This window comes from Salvelinus alpinus, chromosome 21, assembly GCF_045679555.1.
Source record: "Salvelinus alpinus chromosome 21, SLU_Salpinus.1, whole genome shotgun sequence".
Lineage (NCBI taxonomy): Eukaryota > Metazoa > Chordata > Actinopteri > Salmoniformes > Salmonidae > Salvelinus > Salvelinus alpinus.
In genome coordinates, this window is record NC_092106.1 from 35026384 (window position 1) to 35045414 (window position 19031).

General features: G+C 48.9%; 1 protein-coding gene across 5 annotated transcripts in view; it reads left to right on the plus strand.

Annotated features, from left to right (window-relative positions):
- LOC139548283 (roundabout homolog 2-like) overlaps positions 1-19031 on the plus strand; it is a 619120-nt gene that overhangs the window by 236924 nt on the left and 363165 nt on the right. For all 5 annotated transcript variants that reach the window (XM_071357862.1, XM_071357861.1, XM_071357864.1 and 2 more), the window contains exon 2: positions 13770-14096. In XM_071357862.1, the coding sequence (XP_071213963.1) occupies positions 13770-14096 (327 nt within the window). The remainder of the gene's footprint in view (positions 1-13769; positions 14097-19031) is intronic.

Here is a 19031-nt window from a genome sequence, read left to right on the forward strand (position 1 = left end):
CTGGCTGGCTGGCTGGCTGGCTGGCAGGCAGGCAGGCAGGCAGGCAGGCAGGCAGGCAGGCAGGCAGGCAGGCAGGCAGGCAGGCAGGCAGGCAGGCAGGCAGGCAGGCAGGCAGGCAGGTAGGCAGGCAGGCAGGCAGGTCTCTCCACAGGGTTGTGTAACGGCAGCCATGATGACAGCCAGGGAGATGATTTATGTAACAGCCCCCAGGGCGGCGAGGAGAGCCTGTCTTTGTTGTGGCAGTGTAAGCTGCAGCACAGGGCACAGTTCAAATGTCACAGTGATTCCTGCTGATTGGACCAACAGTTAATCGCAGCCCTGAACGTTTGAACTCTGTGATTCCACTAGCTGGATTATGATGATGATGATGATGAATAATGTGCAGAGCTGCTCAGAGACATTCGTCTTTTACAGGCCCTCAGTCAGTAACAGACACACAGTGGCTGAGTGGTGGCCGTAGTGTGTTGGTGAGGTTGCTGACTTTGGTAGCTGATTGCTACTACTGTGTTTAGGAGTATTGTCCAGAGGAGCTTGAGTGAGTTCCCAGTCCACTTACACCCTGTTCCTCAGCCCAATGTAAGACACTATGCCTCCAACGGTATTTTCAATCAGAAATACTGTTACAATGTTTTTTCAATTGACTGCCACAGCCCCAAATAAAAAAGTCAACATTAGCTGTTCATTATATATGTATTCTTCACATGGTTGGGGCTGCGAGAATTTTCAGATATCAAAATGGGGTCGTGGGCCAATAAAGGGAACCCCTGCCTTACCCCTCCCCAGGCTGGATGAAGTGTCCCACAGAACAGTGCTTTGATGAATGTCGTCCAGGCTCCGTATATGTTCTAGATTACAAAACACGAACAGTACCAGTGTACCAGCCTAAAGGCCATCTGATTAAGTTGCACTCCCCAACTTATAGTCTATCATGGTAGAGGCCTGTGGTCCGTGGCTGTAGCAGGTCTCATTGCCTACATTCAGACCAGGCCAGAGGCCAGTTGTGAGGTCATTATGCCATGCTGGACTAGGTGTTGAGTGAAGTCATTGACATGTAGCCGCGGCCTGGCAGATTGCTGTGTGTGTTTAGTACAGGTCAGGTGAAAGCAGATTGCTGTGTGTGTTTAGTACAGGTCAGGTGAAGGCAGATTGCTGTGTGTGTTTAGTACAGGTCAGGTGAAGGCAGATTGCTGTGTGTGTTTAGTACAGGTCAGGTGAAGGCAGATTGCTGTGTGTGTTTAGTACAGGTCAGGTGAAGGCAGATTGCTGTGTGTGTTTAGTACAGGTCAGGTGAAGGCAGATTGCTGTGTGTGTTTAGTACAGGTCAGGTGAAGGCAGATTGCTGTGTGTGTTTAGTACAGGTCAGGTGAAGGCAGATTGCTGTGTGTGTTTAGTACAGGTCAGGTGAAGGCAGATTGCTGTGTGTGTTTAGTACAGGTCAGGTGAAGGCAGATTGCTGTGTGTGTTTAGTACAGGTCAGGTGAAGGCAGATTGCTGTGTGTGTTTAGTACAGGTCGGGCCCCCAGACACACCTCCAATTATCCACTCATCTCTCAACACTGTGTCACAGCCACCTGAACTCTGCCTCTCCCCTCCTCCCTCTCCTCTCCTCCTCTCCCCTCCTCCATTCCCACTTCCCAGCTCCTTCCCTCCCTTCTCCCTCTCACCTCCTCCTCCCTACCATCTCCCCTCGCCCCTCCTCCATCCCCTCCTCCCCTCTCCCCTCCTCCTCCCCCTCTCTCCCCTCTACCCCTCCTCCCTCATTTCTAAAGCAATGAACACCTTATTTATTTCTCCCTATTCGATTTGTCAAGCCCTGCTCTGCTCTGCTCAGCAATGCAATACAGGTAGAAAGAATAAAGAGATTTCAATGCTTGAGGGAGATTCAATCGGTGTCATTCATTTCATTGCTCTCCCTCCAGTAAGTAGGGGCTGTTTAGAGTAGCACAGTGAGGAATTGGCTAAACAATATTCAGTCCACCTGCTACTGCACACACACACACACACACACACACACACACACACACACACACACACACACACACACACACACACACACACACACACACACACACACACACACACACACACACACACACACACACACACACACACACACACACACACACACACACACACACACACACACACACGCACACACACATAGCAAAATCACAAATTCACAGCTTATAGTCACACGTCTGCAGATGTATTTTCAAAATTTCAGACATGAACATTCAGATTAAAGTGAACCCAGACAGAACATGTTCAGAATGTTAGTTTCAGAAGGAGGAGCCCATAATGCAACACAACAGCATTGGAGTGTATGAAGTGTGTAATGTTACTGGTGAATGGCCGTGCAGAGCAGAGGCATGCAGTCAAATGACCAGGCACAGGGCCACTCTGAAGACTTTGCATGAGGAGAGGGAGGGACCAGCACTGGGAGGAGGGTACATGCTTGAGTGGGCCTCACATTGGAAATCATTTCATCTGCATCACACAGTTCAGTGTCCCCGCCAGCACCCTGACAGCCCCGCAGAGAACAAGGCCAGATTCCTCACACTAATTAGCCAGAACAGGGATGGAGAGAAGGAGAGAAGGAGAGAGAGAGAGAGAGGGAGGGAGAGAACCACCCTCATCAATACACTTCCAGTCAGCCACCCTCTTTTCTTCTTCCCACTCTCTCATTTATTCCCTCGTTTCAAGTCAGCACTCTCAGCTCTGCTTTGACAGGCCGTCTCCTAGAGGAAGAGACAGCAACACCCTGTTGATGGTAACTGAGGAAGAGACTGTGGAACAGGAAAGAAGGGAACGAGACATGGATGATTTTGGAGAGCGAGGCAGAGAGAAGGAAAGGGGAAGAGAGAGAGCGAGGCAGAGAGAGGGAAAGGGGAAGAGAGAGAGGAAGAGAGAGAGCGAGGAGTAGCTACATGAAATGCAGGGTATGTGAATCAGCCCGGCCCATTGCTGTAGAATCTGATATTCTCTTTCCCACACGCATCTATGTATACACTCTAACTGCAGGGGAGGAGAAGGACAAATACACAGATACAAAGTCAATAAGACACTGCTGCCCAAAATACTAAGTCAGAGTGCAGTGCAGTCTGATCATTGTTACAGGCAGAGAGAGCATGTTTACTGCGGTGGAAGGTTTGGGGCAGCTCCTGGAATTACCCTGACAGTCTAGTGTGTGCTTTCGGTGTATAGATCCTAACAATGACGGGCTCAAGCAGAGTGCAGAGCACGAGTGGAACAGGGCCCAGCGTGTGTCTCTTGAACAGGGCCCAGCGTGTGTCTCTTGAACAGGGCCCAGCGTGTGTCTCTTGAACAGGGCCCAGCTTCTGTCTCTGGCTGCCTTCCTCTCTTCCTGCCTGCCTGACCTGCCTACCTCTCTTCCTGCCTGCCTCTCTTCTCTTCCCGCCTGCCTACCTTTATTTTTGCCTGCCTACTTCTCATCCTGCCTGCCTACTTCTCATCCTGTAGGCCTACTTCTCTTCCTGCCTGCCTACTTCTCTTCCTGCCTGTCTACTTCTCTTCCTGCCTGACTACTACTCTTCCTGCCTGCCTGACTACTACTCTTCCTGCCTGCTTACTTCTCTTCCTGCCTGCCTACTTCTCTTCCTGCCTGCTTACTTCTCTTCCTGCCTGCCTACTTCTCTTCCTGCCTGCCTACTTCTCTTCCTGCCTGCCTACTTCTCTTCCTGCCTGCTTACTTCTCTTCCTGCCTGCTTACTTCTCTTCCTGCCTGCCTACTTCTCTTCCTGCCTGCCTACTTCTCTTCCTGCCTGCCTACTTCTCTTCCTGCCTGCCTACTTCTCTTCCTGCCTGCCTACTTCTCTTCCTGCCTGCTTACTTCTCTTCCTGCCTGCCTACTTCTCTTCCTGCCTGACTACTACTCTTCCTGCCTGCCTACTTCTCTTCCTGCCTGCTCGACTACTTCTCTTCCTGCCTGCTTACTTCTCTTCCTGCCTGCCTACTTCTCTTCCTGCCTGCCTACTTCTCTTCCTGCCTGCCTGACTACTACTCTTCCTGCCTGCCTACTTCTCTTCCTGCCAGCCTGACTACTTCTCTTCCTGCCTGCCCGACTACTTCTCTTCCTGCCTGCCTGACTACTACTCTTCCTGCCTGCCTACTTCTCTTCCTGCCTGCCTACTTCTCTTCCTGCCTGCCTACTTCTCTTCCTGCCTGCCCGACTACTTCTCTTCCTGCCTGCCTACTTCTCTTCCTGCCTGCCTGCCTACTTCTCTTCCTGCCTGCCTACTTCTCTTCCTGCCTGCCTGCCTACTTCTCTTCCTGCCTGCCCGACTACTTCTCTTCATGCCTGCCCGACTACTTATCTTCCTGCCTGCCTACTTCTCTTCCTGCCTGCCTACTTCTCTTCCTGCCTGCCTGACTACTTCTCTTCCTGCCTGCCCGACTACTTATCTTCCTGCCTGCCTACTTCTCTTCCTGCCTGCCTGACTACTTCTCTTCCTGCCTGCCTGACTACTACTCTTCCTGCCTGACTACTTCTCTTCCTGCCTGACTACTTCTCTTCCTTCCTGCCTGACTACTTCTCTTCTCTTCCTGCCTGCCTGACTACTTCTCTTCCTGCCTGCCTACTTCTCTTCCTGCCTGCCTGACTACTTCTCTTCCTGCCTGCCTGACTACTTCTCATCCTGCCTGACTACTACTCTTCCTGCCTGACTACTTCTCTTCCTTCCTGCCTGACTACTTCTCTTCCTGCCTGCCTGACTACTTCTCTTCCTGCCTGCCTACTTCTCTTCCTGCCTGCCTGACTACCTCTCTTCCTGCCTGCCTACTTTTCTTCCTGCCTGCCTACCTCTCTTCCTGACTTCCTACTTTTCTTCTTGCCTGCCTACCTTGCTTTCTGCCTGCTTACTTCTCTTCCTGCCTGCCTACCTTTCTTCCTGCCTGCCTGCCTCCCTGCCTTCGCTGCAGTTGATGGAGATGGAATCTGCTTTGCACCTGTGAGCTCACTGGCAGCGAGTCAGCTCTCTTTCTCTCTCTTCCTCTCTCTCTTTATGTCTCTCTCTCTCTCTGTTTATACTGCTGCAGTAAAAGGATGTGGTCGCATTCCTGTCTGCAGGGGTTTGTTCATTAGAACCTCTGGGATAGGCCAGATTCCAGAGGAGATAACAGGTTGCTGTGTTCTTTGAGATGAGCTGCTGTGTTATGTATGGATGTCTCCTAGAGATGAGCTGTGTCAGGTAGAGCCAGGACGATACCTGTATCACGATACTCGTTAGTATCGTGGCAAGGAAACAAACCACGAAGTGGATTTAACTTTTTAGGAAAACAACCCTAATGTTGGGAACAAACATCATTATGTTCTCGTCCAGAGTCACATGTAATATCTTCCAATCTATAGCACGGAATATTTTACATACAGCAGGTTTTTAAAGGACCAAAGAGATTGGTCTGATTTAGATGCACTATTGTAAAGTGGCTGTTCCACTGGATGTCATTAGGTGAATGCACCAATTTGTAAGTCGCTCTGGATAAGAGCGTCTGCTAAATGACTTAAATGTAAATGTAAATGTCTGCTTTATGTTTTCATTTTTACCATGGAAAAAAATATTGCGATACTGGTATCTTCAAAGCCATAGTGTCTGGGTGACTGTGTTAGGGCCAGTGTGGTGTGACGCCATTGACAGCTCCCCTTAAGAAGATGAATCTGGGTAGCGGAGGGGGCTGAGGGGGCCATGTGCAGGGTGACTCGGCAGGTCAGCACGGAGGCGTGAGGCAGCCAGTAACATCATCCCATCGCCACCTCTAGTTTCCCCCCACCACCCGCTCACATCCCCCTCTGATGACATGACAGATATGGCCCTGTCACCCTACACACCAGAGACAGGACACTGGCGGGACAGAGAGGGAAAAATAATGAAGGAGGTACAGGGAGAGTAGGGACAGATGGACAGAGTAGACAACCAAGATTAGACAATCAATATTTAATAAATACTATATTTTTTTACTGTAAATAATTTTATATTCATTCACTTTCAGCTAACATCTCATGCAGAATGGATGCCTCATTCTAAATGTGTCACACATCTTCAGTCCTAACCCCGTAGCTGATGTAGTCTCGGCCAGGGTTTCTATCTGGTGGTTTATGGAGCTTCAGTGACTGGAACACCGGAAGGCTTGGGTCCGAGGTTGCCCTTGGATACATGTGATCTGCACGCGCTCCTGTCTGTTGGCAGAATAACTGATGTCTCTTTGGGGAGCCCTTCCTACCTACCCTGGAGGAGACTGGTGTGGCTATTGATTGGGTTGGTGGGCTGGGGATTTCTCCTGGGAGCTAATAAAAATAATTACAACAAGATGATCAAAGGCCCAACCTTCTGGTCTACATATGAATAAATATGTGCTAAAGATAATAGAAAGAGACCTGCTTCTTGTGTGGTCACTGTGTGGGGTAGATATGCTGCTGATGTAAGCTGCTGAGGGGAGAACGGCTCTTAATGGCTGGAATGGAGTCAATGGAATGGCATGGAAACCATGTGTTTGACGTGTTGATACCATTTCATTAACTCCGTTCCAGCCATTACTACATATGAGCCCGTCCTCCCTAATTAAGGTGGCAGCGGCCACCTGTGGCTGATATAGCCTGCTCTTTCCTCAGCAGTGAGAGAGGAGAAGGAGATAGAGAGATATGCTCACGCACACATGCAGTTAACCTCTACAAGATCGATTAGCATGAGGTTGTAAGTAACAAGAACATTTCGCAGGATATAGACATATCTGATATTGGCAGAAAGCTTAAATTCTTGTTAATCTAACTGCACTGTCCAATTTACAGTAGCTATTACAGTGAAATAATACCATGCTATTGTTTGAGGAGAGTGCACAGTTTTGAACATGAAAAGTTATTAATAAGCCAATTAGGCACGTTTGGGCCGTCTTGATACATTTTTTAAAAACAGAAATGCAATGGTTCTTTGGATCAGTCTAAAACTTTGCACATACACTGCTGTCATCTAGTGGCCAAAATCTAAATTGTGCCTGGGCTGGAATAATAAATTATGGCCTTTATCTTGCATTTCAAAGATGATGGTACAAAAAAAATACCAAAAAGTTTTTTTTTTCTTTGTATTATATTTTACCAGATCTAATGTGTTATATTCTCCTACATTACTTTTACATTTCCACAAATTTCAAAGTGTGTCCTTTCAAATGGTGCCAGAAATATGCATATCCTTGCTTCAGGTCCTGAGCTACAGGCAGTTAGGTTTGGGTATGTAATTTTAGGCGAAATTGAAAAAAAAGGTCCGATCCTTAAGAGGTTTTAAACAGGTGTTTATAGTCAGGCTTTGGCCAAACAGCGATAACATTCTGGCTCCAAAAGGAAAATGTAAAAACTCCTCATAACAAATGGAGGTGTGTTGGAGGTTTTTATGTGTCAATGTGTTTTCTGGGATTTGTTTTAATGATTCGGTTTATGACTTCGTGGCAGTCAATATATGTTTTGCTAACACATCTATGGTGAAGAAAGGCCCTGCTAGATCTGAGCCACAGGATTAAGACAAAGAGAGCAGATGTATTTAGACCACTGCAACAACGTCTGAGAAATGTTTCCAATCTTGGTCAAACCCCTGCAGTAAAAAGACAAAAGAGGAGGCAGTGGGTGCAGTCATCCCTCATATCCGCCCCTCTTTCTCTCTCTCCTCTGTGCTTGTTTGTTTGCTGCCTGGTCTGTGCTTTAGTTGAGGAGTGGATGACTGGCTGCTCGGCCCAGCGCACCACGGCGCGCTGCTGGTGAAAAGTAATGGCGGTGTTATTGCAGAGCAGGGGAAAGACAGGTATTTGATTGGAACATGTACCCTGAGACCCTGTGAAGTGCACTCGCCTCAGCTCAGAGAGCACTTGATTGCACAGCACCAATGATCACATTAAGAGGGCAACAGAAAGCCCATTTACTGTAAAAGGAGTGAGAAGGGGGAACCAATAGGAAGCAGCAAATTGACTTTCTCTCCTGTGAGTCGGGAGGCTGGTGAGCTGTATGGCCTGGTGGCTGATGGGAAGATGCATTAGCCTTTCACTTTGATCCTCTCTGTCTCTGGATCTAGCTGGGGCTGGGGGCATTGCACAGGGAGGAGGGGAGCAAGGGGACTGTGGTGCTGGGGGACACCACTGTGTGTGTGTGTGTGTGTGTGTGTGTGTGTGTGTGTGTGTGTGTGTGTGTGTGTGTGTGTGTGTGTGTGTGTGTGGTGTGTGTGTGTGTGTGTGTGTGTGTGTGTGTGTGTGTGTGTGTGTGTGTGTGTTCATTGCAGTTACTCAGCTGTTTCATATGGCTTCATTTCACAGGTGTTAAATCTTTTGTAATTTTCCCATTCAACCGTTTCATTTACATGTACACGGATGGATTAATTGCGGTATTTTCAGTTTTACTACTGTATGAATATATATTAGCATAGCCATCCTCTGCTGGACAGGAAGGTCAGTCTGACCAGTCACATTTGCCACTCTCTCCTTCCATCTACACAGCTCTGGTTTGCCTGGCAGGGAAAGGACAATAGTGGATGCATCTGCTGTGTAAATGTCCACAGGATACAGGAGAGTAGACAGAGACTTAAGGTTTAACTGATTAGAAGGTACTAGATTTGAAAATAAATTAGACAAAAATAAATCAGACTGATATAAATCTAATCGAGTCTCCACAGTTTTGGCGTTGCGCCTGGGCGTTGGTTTGGGTGTAGAGCTACTGTGGGCCCAGTGGATTGTGGGGGAAGCAGATGCTCCAATGAGATAGGAATGAATGTGTTGTTGGCCCTCCATGTGGGGGAGAGTCTCCAAGTCCTTAGCTCAACCTGCCATTTCTATATGTCATCATGTAAATCAGTACTTCATTCATTAACTCACTTAGCACCACAGTACTAACATGAACCCGTACACTCTAACACCATCAGAGACACTGGCTGCAGGGCCAGACTGAGTTGGTGTTTACCTTCCCTAACACTGCTAATGGAGGAAGAGGTGGGAAAAGCCAGGGAAAGAGAAGCAGGGGAGAGGAGTTTCATTACTGAATAGAAAAAGCTAAATGGCTGGCCACATGGATTTTCTCGTTTCACAACCCTTAGCAGATGTATAGGGGAGCAGCTACACAAAGCCATGGAGATTAGATCAATGGAAGATGGACACCATGAGCTGATTGTGCTTCCCCACCCCCTCCCTTACAAGCCCCTGTCTGTGGCCCCACTTAGGCCCTGGACACCAGGCCTGATCGCTAATCAATGACAGTGAAATGGAGGGAATTAGCCCAAATTAGGTGGAGAGAGGAACAGACAATGCCCTGTTCTGGGGTCAATGCACCACTGTCTGATCTGCCTGACCCATGCTAAGAGGAACACACACGCAGGTTTTTGAAGTGTTTTGTTGCTGACTGGTAGGTTTCTCCCCTAGTGTGTCCTTGTAACAGTGGACCAGGCTGGGGTACAGTGTGTCCTTGTAACAGTGGACCAGGCTGGGGTACAGTGTGTCCTTGTAACAGTGGACCAGGCTGGGGTACAGTGTGTCCTTGTAACAGTGGACCAGGCTGGGGTACAGTGTGTCCTTTTAGCAGTGGACCAGGCTGGGGTACAGTGTGTCCTTGTAACAGTGGACCAGGCTGGGGTACAGTCTGTCCTTTTAGCAGTGGACCAGGCTGGGGTACAGTGTGTCCCCTCCCCAAGGTATACAGGTACGAGGTGGGACACCCAGCTGAACAAAGAACTACACATCTACTACGCTGTTGTGACTACTGTGTTTCTGATTCCCATTCTGCAGTTAGCCATGACAAAGGTAGGCAGGCAGGGAAGCACAAAGGGCTGTGTGGACGGTACACTGCTCCTCTATACAGTAACTCACCCACTCACACCTTCACTACTGCCCCAGGGAAGCACAAAGGGCTGTGTGGACGGTACACTGCTCCCCTATAAAGACCCTGGCTGGCCCAGTGGTAGCTCCACTATAAACACCCTGGCTGGCCCAGTGGTAGCTCCACTATAAAGACCCTGGCTGGCCCACTGCTCCTCTATACAGTAACTCAGCCACTCACACCTTCACTACTGCCCCAGGGAAGGGCACAGCCTTGTACAAACACACACCTGGCACTGCAGTCTTAATGCCTTTCGCCATCCTTTTTCCTGCTCCAAGACTATTAAGCAGTGTATTAGGTTGCATGTTTCGTTGACTGGGAGGTGGCTCACAACAATACATACTCTATTTATTGATCAACAGTTTATTTATTGATCAACAGTTTATTTATTGATCAACAATTTTTGTTTGGGCATTAGATGACATTCCCGAGGAAAATACTAAGTAAGTAGTTGGCAGAGTAAAGCCCTGTTCGTTCTGCTCCAGGCCTGCATGTGTGACGGTTCAGTGGTGGATTAAACTCTTTTCTCTGGAGCTTTTGCGGGGCCTCAGTGATGTAAATGTGGCCTCTGGCATCTTATCTGCAGGGTTAAGACTTGGTCACAGAGAGACACACATGGCACTGAGACTGGGCTGGGGCAGCATTATCATACCTGCCAGACTCACATTCCTGGCCCAGTGTTAGACTCACAATAAAGACCCTTTGCTGGCCCAGTGGTAGCTCCACTATAAAGACCCTGGCTGGCCCAGTGGTAGCTCCACTATAAACACCCTGGCTGGCCCAGTGGTAGCTCCACTATAAACACCCTGGCTGGCCCAGTGGTAGCTCCACTATAAAGACCCTGGCTGGCCCAGTGGTAGCTCCACTATAAACACCCTGGCTGGCCCAGTGGTAGCTCCACTATAAACACCCTGGCTGGCCCAGTGGTAGCTCCACTATAAACACCCTGGCTGGCCCAGTGGTAGCTACACTATAAAGACCCTGGCTGGCCCAGTGGTAGCTCCACTATAAAGACCCTGGCTGGCCCAGTGGTAGCTCCACTATAAAGACCCTGGCTGGCCCAGTGGTAGCTCCACTATAAAGACCCTGGCTGGCCCAGTGGTAGCTCCACTATAAAGACCCTGGCTGGCCCAGTGGTAGCTCCACTATAAAGACCCTGGCTGGCCCAGTGGTAGCTCCACTATAAAGACCCTGGCTGGCCCAGTGGTAGCTCCACTATAAAGACCCTGGCTGGCCCAGTGGTAGCTCCACTATAAAGACCCTGGCTGGCCCAGTGGTAGCTCCACTATAAAGACCCTGGCTGGCCCAGTGGTAGCTCCACTATAAAGACCCTGGCTGGCCCAGTGGTAGCTCCACTATAAAGACCCTGGCTGGCCCAGTGGTAGCTCCACTATAAACACCCTGGCTGGTCCAGTGGTAGCTCCACTATAAACACCCTGGCTGGCCCAGTGGTAGCTCCACTATAAACACCCTGGCTGGCCCAGTGGTAGCTCCACTATAAAGACCCTGGCTGGCCCAGTGGTAGCTCCACTATAAAGACCCTGGCTGGCCCAGTGGTAGCTCCACTATAAACACCCTGGCTGGCCCAGTGGTAGCTCTACTATAAATACCTTGGCTGGCCCAGTGGTAGCTCCACTATAAACACCCTGGCTGGCCCAGTGGTAGCTCCACTATAAACACCCTGGCTGGCCCAGTGGTAGCTCCACTATAAACACCCTGGCTGGTCCAGTGGTAGCTCCACTATAAACACCCTGGCTGGCCCAGTGGTAGCTCCACTATAAACACCCTGGCTGGCCCAGTGGTAGCTCCACTATAAAGACCCTGGCTGGCCCAGTGGTAGCTCCACTATAAAGACCCTGGCTGGCCCAGTGGTTGCTCCACTATAAACACCCTGGCTGGCCCAGTGGTAGCTCTACTATAAATACCCTGGCTGGCCCAGTGGTAGCTCCACTATAAACACCCTGGCTGGCCCAGTGGTAGCTCCACTATAAACACCCTGGCTGGCCCAGTGGTAGCTCCACTATAAAGACCCTGGCTGGCCCAGTGGTAGCTCTACTATAAATACCCTGGCTGGCCCAGTGGTAGCTCCACTATAAAGACCCTGGCTGGCCCAGTGGTAGCTCCACTATAAAGACCCTGGCTGGCCCAGTGGTAGCTCCACTATAAAGACCCTGGCTGGCCCAGTGGTAGCTCCCCTATAAACACCCTGGCTGGCCCAGTGGTAGCTCCCCTATAAACACCCTGGCTGGCCCAGTGGTAGCTCCCCTATAAACACCCTGGCTGGCCCAGTGGTAGCTCCACTATAAAGACCCTGGCTGGCCCAGTGGTAGCTCCACTATAAAGACCCTGGCTGGCCCAGTGGTAGCTCCACTATAAAGACCCTGGCTGGCCCAGTGGTAGCTCCACTATAAACACCCTGGCTGGCCCAGTGGTAGCTCCACTATAAAGACCCTGGCAGGCCCAGTGGTAGCTCCCCTATAAAGACCCTGGCTGGCCCAGTGGTAGCTCCACTATAAAGACCCTGGTTGGCCCAGTGGTAGCTCCACTATAAACACCCTGGCTGGCCCAGTGGTAGCTCTACTATAAACACCCTGGCTGGCCCAGTGGTAGCTCCACTATAAACACCCTGGCTGGCCCAGTGGTAGCTCCACTATAAACACCCTGGCTGGCCCAGTGGTAGCTCCCCTATAAACACCCTGGCTGGCCCAGTGGTAGCTCCACTATAAAGACCCTGGCTGGCCCAGTGGTAGCTCCACTATAAAGACCCTGGCTGGCCCAGTGGTAGCTCCACTATAAAGACCCTGGCTGGCCCAGTGGTAGCTCCCCTATAAACACCCTGGCTGGCCCAGCGGTAGCTCCACTATAAATACCCTGGCTGGCCCAGTGGTAGCTCCACTATAAAGACCCTGGCTGGCCCAGTGGTAGCTCCACTATAAACACCCTGGCTGGCCCAGTGGTAGCTCCACTATAAACACCCTGGCTGGCCCAGTGGGAGCTTCACTATAAAGGAACAGTCCATGTTCTGAATAACAAAGGATTAGCATTTTACCAGATCCAGCACTGGCCGCAGACCCAACCTTCTGAACAGTCACGTTACACAGAGACAGACCTCTGACAGTAGGGGGCTGATATTATTTTGTTTGTGGCTGTGTCCACAATGCCCCCTCTTCTCTCCCCTTTGAGTGAATATATGTGTGTGTGTGTGTGTAGCTGGATTTCAGATGTATGTCTCCACGCCTCTACACTCTGTTTCCCCTTGGGTCCAATTACCCAGGAGGCCTTAAATGTATGGTAGAGAAGAGCAGATGGCTGGTGTTGGACTGGGGTGAACTGGTGGTTGGACTGGTGGTTGGACTAGGGTGAACTGGTGGTTGGACTGGGGTGAACTGGTGGTTGAACTGGTGGTTGGACTGGGGGGAACTGATGGTTGGACTAGGGTGAACTGGTGGTTGGACTGGGGTGAACTGGTGGTTGGACTGGTTGATTGACTGTTGATTGAACTGGTTGTTGGACTGGTGGTTGTTCTGGGGTGAACTGGTGGTTGGACTGGTTGTTGGACTGGTGGTTGAACTAGGGTGAACTGGTGGTTGGACTGGGGTGGACTGGTTGTTGGACTGGTGGTTGGACTGGGGGGAACTGGTGATTGGACTGGTGATTGGAGCCCTGTCCTACTATCACCTGCTGAGGTGGAAAGACAGAAGAAGCAGAAGAACCTATAGCTATACTAGTTGAATGGATACTAATAGGACCACCTTCAATAGTCTCTTCCTGCCTATAAGTTATGTTTTTATGAGAGATTTGAGAATGCTAGAATGAAGAAATCTAATTTGAGGAAACACTGAGATGTTAAAAGCATCTACTGTTCATGTTGTGCTGTTCGTCATCTCCTCTTATTCTCCTCTTCTCTTCCCAGGATCCCGTCTGCGCCAGGAGGACTCCCCACCCCGGATCGTAGAGCACCCCTCTGACCTGATCGTGTCCAAGGGGGAGCCCGCCACCCTCAACTGCAAGGCGGAGGGGCGGCCCAGCCCCACGGTGGAGTGGTACAAGGACGGGGAGCGTGTGGAAACGGACAAAGATGACCCGCGGTCTCACCGCATGCTCCTTCCCAGCGGCTCCCTCTTTTTCTTACGTATCGTCCACGGACGACGCTCCAAACCGGATGAGGGCTCCTACGTCTGCGTCGCCCGCAACTACCTGGGAGAAGCTGTCAGCCGCAATGCATCCCTGGAAGTAGCATGTAAGTCAACAATTACATACATGTTCATATTTTTCTCAGTCGTCCTCTTAGGTTCTTTATGTTGCTCTCCATGTTTTTACGGGTTGAATGATTTTCCATACCAACCTTACTGATGAAAAAGGCAGACTCAAGGGGTTGTTTGTCCTTTGCTCTCCAGAAGGAATGACTGAGTTTACGTATAAAGCCTCAAGACAGGCCGAGACATTAAACATATTTTTATTGGACATTGTGGTTTCTTCCAACATCTAATAATGCCATTATTTACAATACAATTTGAGTCTTCGTGAACTACAGGTAATTTCACTGTGTTTGTTCTGAAAGGGAATTCAATCAGAGAACTTTTAATAGACATTATAAACTGGGTGGTTCGAGCCCTGAATCCTGATTTGGCTGAAAGCCGTTGTACAGTATATCAAACCATATACGATGGGTATGACAATATGTATTTGTACTGCTCTAATTATGTTGGTAACCAGCTTGTAATAGCAATAAGGCACCTCGGGGGTTTGTGATACTTGGCCAATATACCAAATCAAATCAAATCAAATTGTATTAGTCACATGCGTCGAAAACAACAGGTGTAGACCTTACAGTTGAATACTTACTTATGAGCCCCTAACCAACAATGTAGTTTAATAAATAAAAATACGAATAAGAATAATAAATAAAAGTAACAAGTAATTAAAGAGCAGCAGTAAAATAACAATAGCGAGAGTATATACAGGGGGGTACCGGTACAGAGTCAATGTGCGGAGCATATATATCGAGGTAATATGAACATGTAGTTAGAGTTGCATAGATGATAACACAGAGAGTAGCAGCGGTGTAAAAGAGGGGGGGGGGGGGGGGGGCAATGCAAACATTCTGGGTATCCATCCTTTCAGTCTCCTGAGTAGGAAAAGGTTTTGTTGTGCCCTCTTCACGGCTGTATTGGTATGCTTGGACCCAGTGGTGGGCCGTCAGGGCCTGCAAGGCCTTCTCTGCTGGCCTAAACATCATCAGAATATATATATTTTTTAAATATATTTCCCAAGAGTTATACTCTTCATTTCATAGCTTTCCTCTTGGTTGCACTGCTTCCAGCCCCAGGTTGAGATTTGGACGGCTGGTCTTTATGTTAGATCTTTTATCCAATCATATTCAGCCATCATGTGTTGCCAGGGGTCTAAAATCTGCCCTCAGGCCTTCAGAATCAACAGTGCGGGCGCTTGTAGCTTAAAGTGAATGGAAATTAAAATTTTGTGTCAACCAATCAGCTTTAGAGTTGGCTATTGTACGCCTGCTGGCTGGCTCCAGTGTTACACAGGAGCCAGCTAGCAGGCGTAGTGCGTCCACGTCTTTTGATTGGATTACCAATATTGAGAGGCAGGTCCTATGGGCAGGTCTATGCAGATCTAGGAAACTGAATTTGATAAACGAATTAATTTGCATTCTACTAAGCTGTTTTTTCAACCCACAATGGCGGAAGGAGGAGAAGATATCGATTTGGTCGAGGATATAATTATAACGCCATTCTCAAGACGAACTTTTCAAGAAAAGTTAGACATTGTAAGGAGAGGTCGCCCGACGCCACAAAGCCTGTGACAGGCGGGAAAGGGGTTCGTTCGCTCGCCACTTTCAAAGTTTCAACTATGAGCGCTGTCAATGGCTCACAGGCTCCGAGAAGCACTGCAAACTGTACTGCTGGGAATGCCTATTATTTGCAAGTGATCGATTTGGTGTTTGGAGCCACACTGGCTTTGCAAACTTGAGTTGTCTGTTAAACACTGTTTACCCAAAAATGTCAATTTGTCAATTTCAAGGTGACGCAACGCCTGGTTATACTGCGTTTCTGTCTAAATGTATAGTGTCTAGAGCCATGGCATAATGATGGTAATAAGAGGTGGATTAATTCGGGTGGGACTGTGTAGTACCTCACTGAAGGCCTAGGCCCCAGGCCCACGGCACGCCACTGCTTGGACCATGTTAGTTTGTTGGTGATGTGGACACCAAAGAACTTGAAGCTCTCAACCTGCTCCACTACAGCCCCGTCGATGAGAATGGGGGTGTGCTCGGTCGTCTTTTTCCTGTAGTCCATAGTCACTCCTTTGTCTTGATCACGTTGAGGGAGAGGTTGTTGTCCTGGCACCACATGGCCAGGTCTCTGACCTCCTCCCTATAGGCTATCTCGTCGTTGTCGGTGATCAGGCCTACTACTGTTGTGTCATCTGCAAACTTAATGATGGTGTTGGAGTCGTGCCTGGCCATGCAGTCATGAGTGAACAGGGAGTACAGGAGTGGACTGAGCACGCACCCTTGAAGGGCCCCCGTGTTGAAGATCAGCATGGCGGATGTGTTGTTACCTAGCCTTACCATCTGGGGGTGGCCTGACAGGAAGTCCAGGATCCAGTTGCAGAGGGAGGTGTTTAGTCCCAGGGTCCTTTAGCTTATTGATGAGCTTTGAGGGCACTATAGTGTTGAACGCTGAACTGTAGTCAATGAATAGCATTCTCACATAGGTGTTCCTTTTGTCCAGGTGGGAAAGGGCAGTGTGGAGTGCAATAGAGATTCCATCATCTGTGGATCTGTTAGGGCGGTATGCACATTGGAGTGAGTCTAGGGTTTCTGGGATAATGGTGTTGTTGTGAATCATGACCAGCCTTTCAAGGCACTTCATGGCTACAGACGTGAGTGCTACGGGTCGGTAGTCGTTTAGGCAGGTTACCTTAGTGTTCTTGACCACAGGACTATGGTGGTCTGCTTGAAACATGTTGGTATTACGGACTCAGACAGGGAGAGGTTGAAAATGTCAGTGCATGCTCGCAGTTGGTCAGCAAATGCTCGTAGTGCACATCCTGGTAATCTGTCTGGCCCTGTGGTCTTGTGAATGATTACCTGTTTAAAGGTCATACTGACATCGGCTGCGGAGAGCGTGATCACAGCATGAGATATTACAGTTTTGAATGTCCCTTTGGTAGTTTAATCTTCCGCGTAGGTCATTGATTTTATTCTCCAAAGTTTGCGCGTTTGGTAGCAGAATGGAAGGTAGTGGGGATTTATTTGACTGCCTACGAATTCTCCGAAGGCAGCCCGCCCTCCGGCCCCTTTTTCTCTGCCTTCTCTTCACGGGGATCTGGGCCCGTTCCCGGGAAAGCAGTATATCATTCACGCCGGGCTCGTTGGACTCGTTAAAGGAAAATAAGGGAAAAAAGGATTCTGCCATTTTGTGTTGAGTAATCAAAGTTCTGATGTCCAGAAGTTATTTTTGGTCATAAGAGATGGTAGCAGCAACATTATGTACAAAATAAGTAAAAAAATCAGTTACAAACAACGCAAAGAAACAAACAAAAAACACAATTGGTTAGGAATACGTAAAACATCAGCCTTGCTCTCCGGCGCGCCCGGCTACGGGCCGTATCCTAGCATTCCGCGTTGCATCGTGCTTAAGAACAGCCCTTAGCCGTGGTATATTGGCCATAAACCACAACCCCTCAGGCCTTATTGCTTAAGAATAGACACCCTAATCACATGACATGCTAGTGTTTATTGTGTCTTGCTTTAGAAGTCATGTTGTTTCTGAGTGACTGAAAGAGCTGGAGAGGTCCTCTATGTCATAGCCTACATTAAACCCAAACTAAGAGCGGGTGAGGTATACTTTCAAGAGAACATTTGATCTGTGCTTTTTGGCATGTATTCTGAACAGATGATTACACAGCATTGTGTTGTATTTTGAGTGAGTAGACATAATTGTGTGGATAGACGTTCTAGCCCAGAGGAGGGATCATGGTGTTTGAGGTTAGTGAGGGATCCTGGCAGGCATTTGAGTTGGACTTGTCCTGTTAGACTACAGGGAGCTGGATGATGTCAGGGCAGAGCTATTGCAGAGGGATAGTGGGTTGGAGGGTGGAGCGACAGTCACAGATGAAAGCTCCTGATTTGACATTTGACACGGGCTCCCAGGGCGGTGTTGTGCACCGCTGGAAGGCTGCACCTGACCCAAAGATCAGCTTACCTTTGAAGAGTCTCACAGAGGCCCCAGGGGCCACAAACTCTCTGGACTCTGGGGAAGGTTACAGGACCGACAGTTCCTTCAATTAACCCTGTGGAATATGTCTGTTTTTGTTCTGCACCCTGCCTTTACACACCGAGACCTAGCCTGTGTTTTAGTAACACATTTGATGAATTTATTTTGGACCCTTCTTCCACTTGTTGTGCATAGGGCAGGAAAGAGTGAGTTGGGCTGCCGGGTTTCAGGTCATTAGTAGTGAAACAGTATTGGACTGGGGCCGTAGGGGAATTGGCTGGACTGACCGGCAGCTTAAGTGAGAGGAGCCTTTCGTGAAGTCTGCTCCCCCAGCTGATCAATACACAACGCTTTTTATGCATTGTTATGAAAATAGAGGCCATCCATCTTGGAAAGGGGAAATGATGATACATCATGGAAATGAATAGTTAAATCAGTGTGAACTGTTCCAATTGTGTATGGTTTCATTCTGGGGTGAGTTATGATGGGTTTTGTGGGTGTAAGGAATATAGACTGTGGGAACTCGGGGCTGCACATGTCTCATTGTTTCTGGGGTGATAACGTTGACTACGTTGACTACGATAGCTGTAGTCATATGTTGACTAGTGGTGATAGCTGTAGTCATATGTTGACTAGTGGTGATAGCTGTAGTGATATGTTGACTAGTGGTGATAGCTGTAGTGATATGTTGACTAGTGGTGATAGATGTAGTGATATGTTGACTAGTGGTGATAGCTGTAGTGATAATGTTGACTGGTGGTGATAGCTGTAGTGATATGTTGACTAGTGGTGATAGCTGTAATGATATGTTGACTAGTGGTGATAGCTGTAGTGATAATGTTGACTAGTGGTGATAGCTGTAGGGATGGTAGGGGGTGTTAGGGAAATGGACTGCGTGAATCGCGGGGATGGGGTGGGGGTTGGTTGCCGGG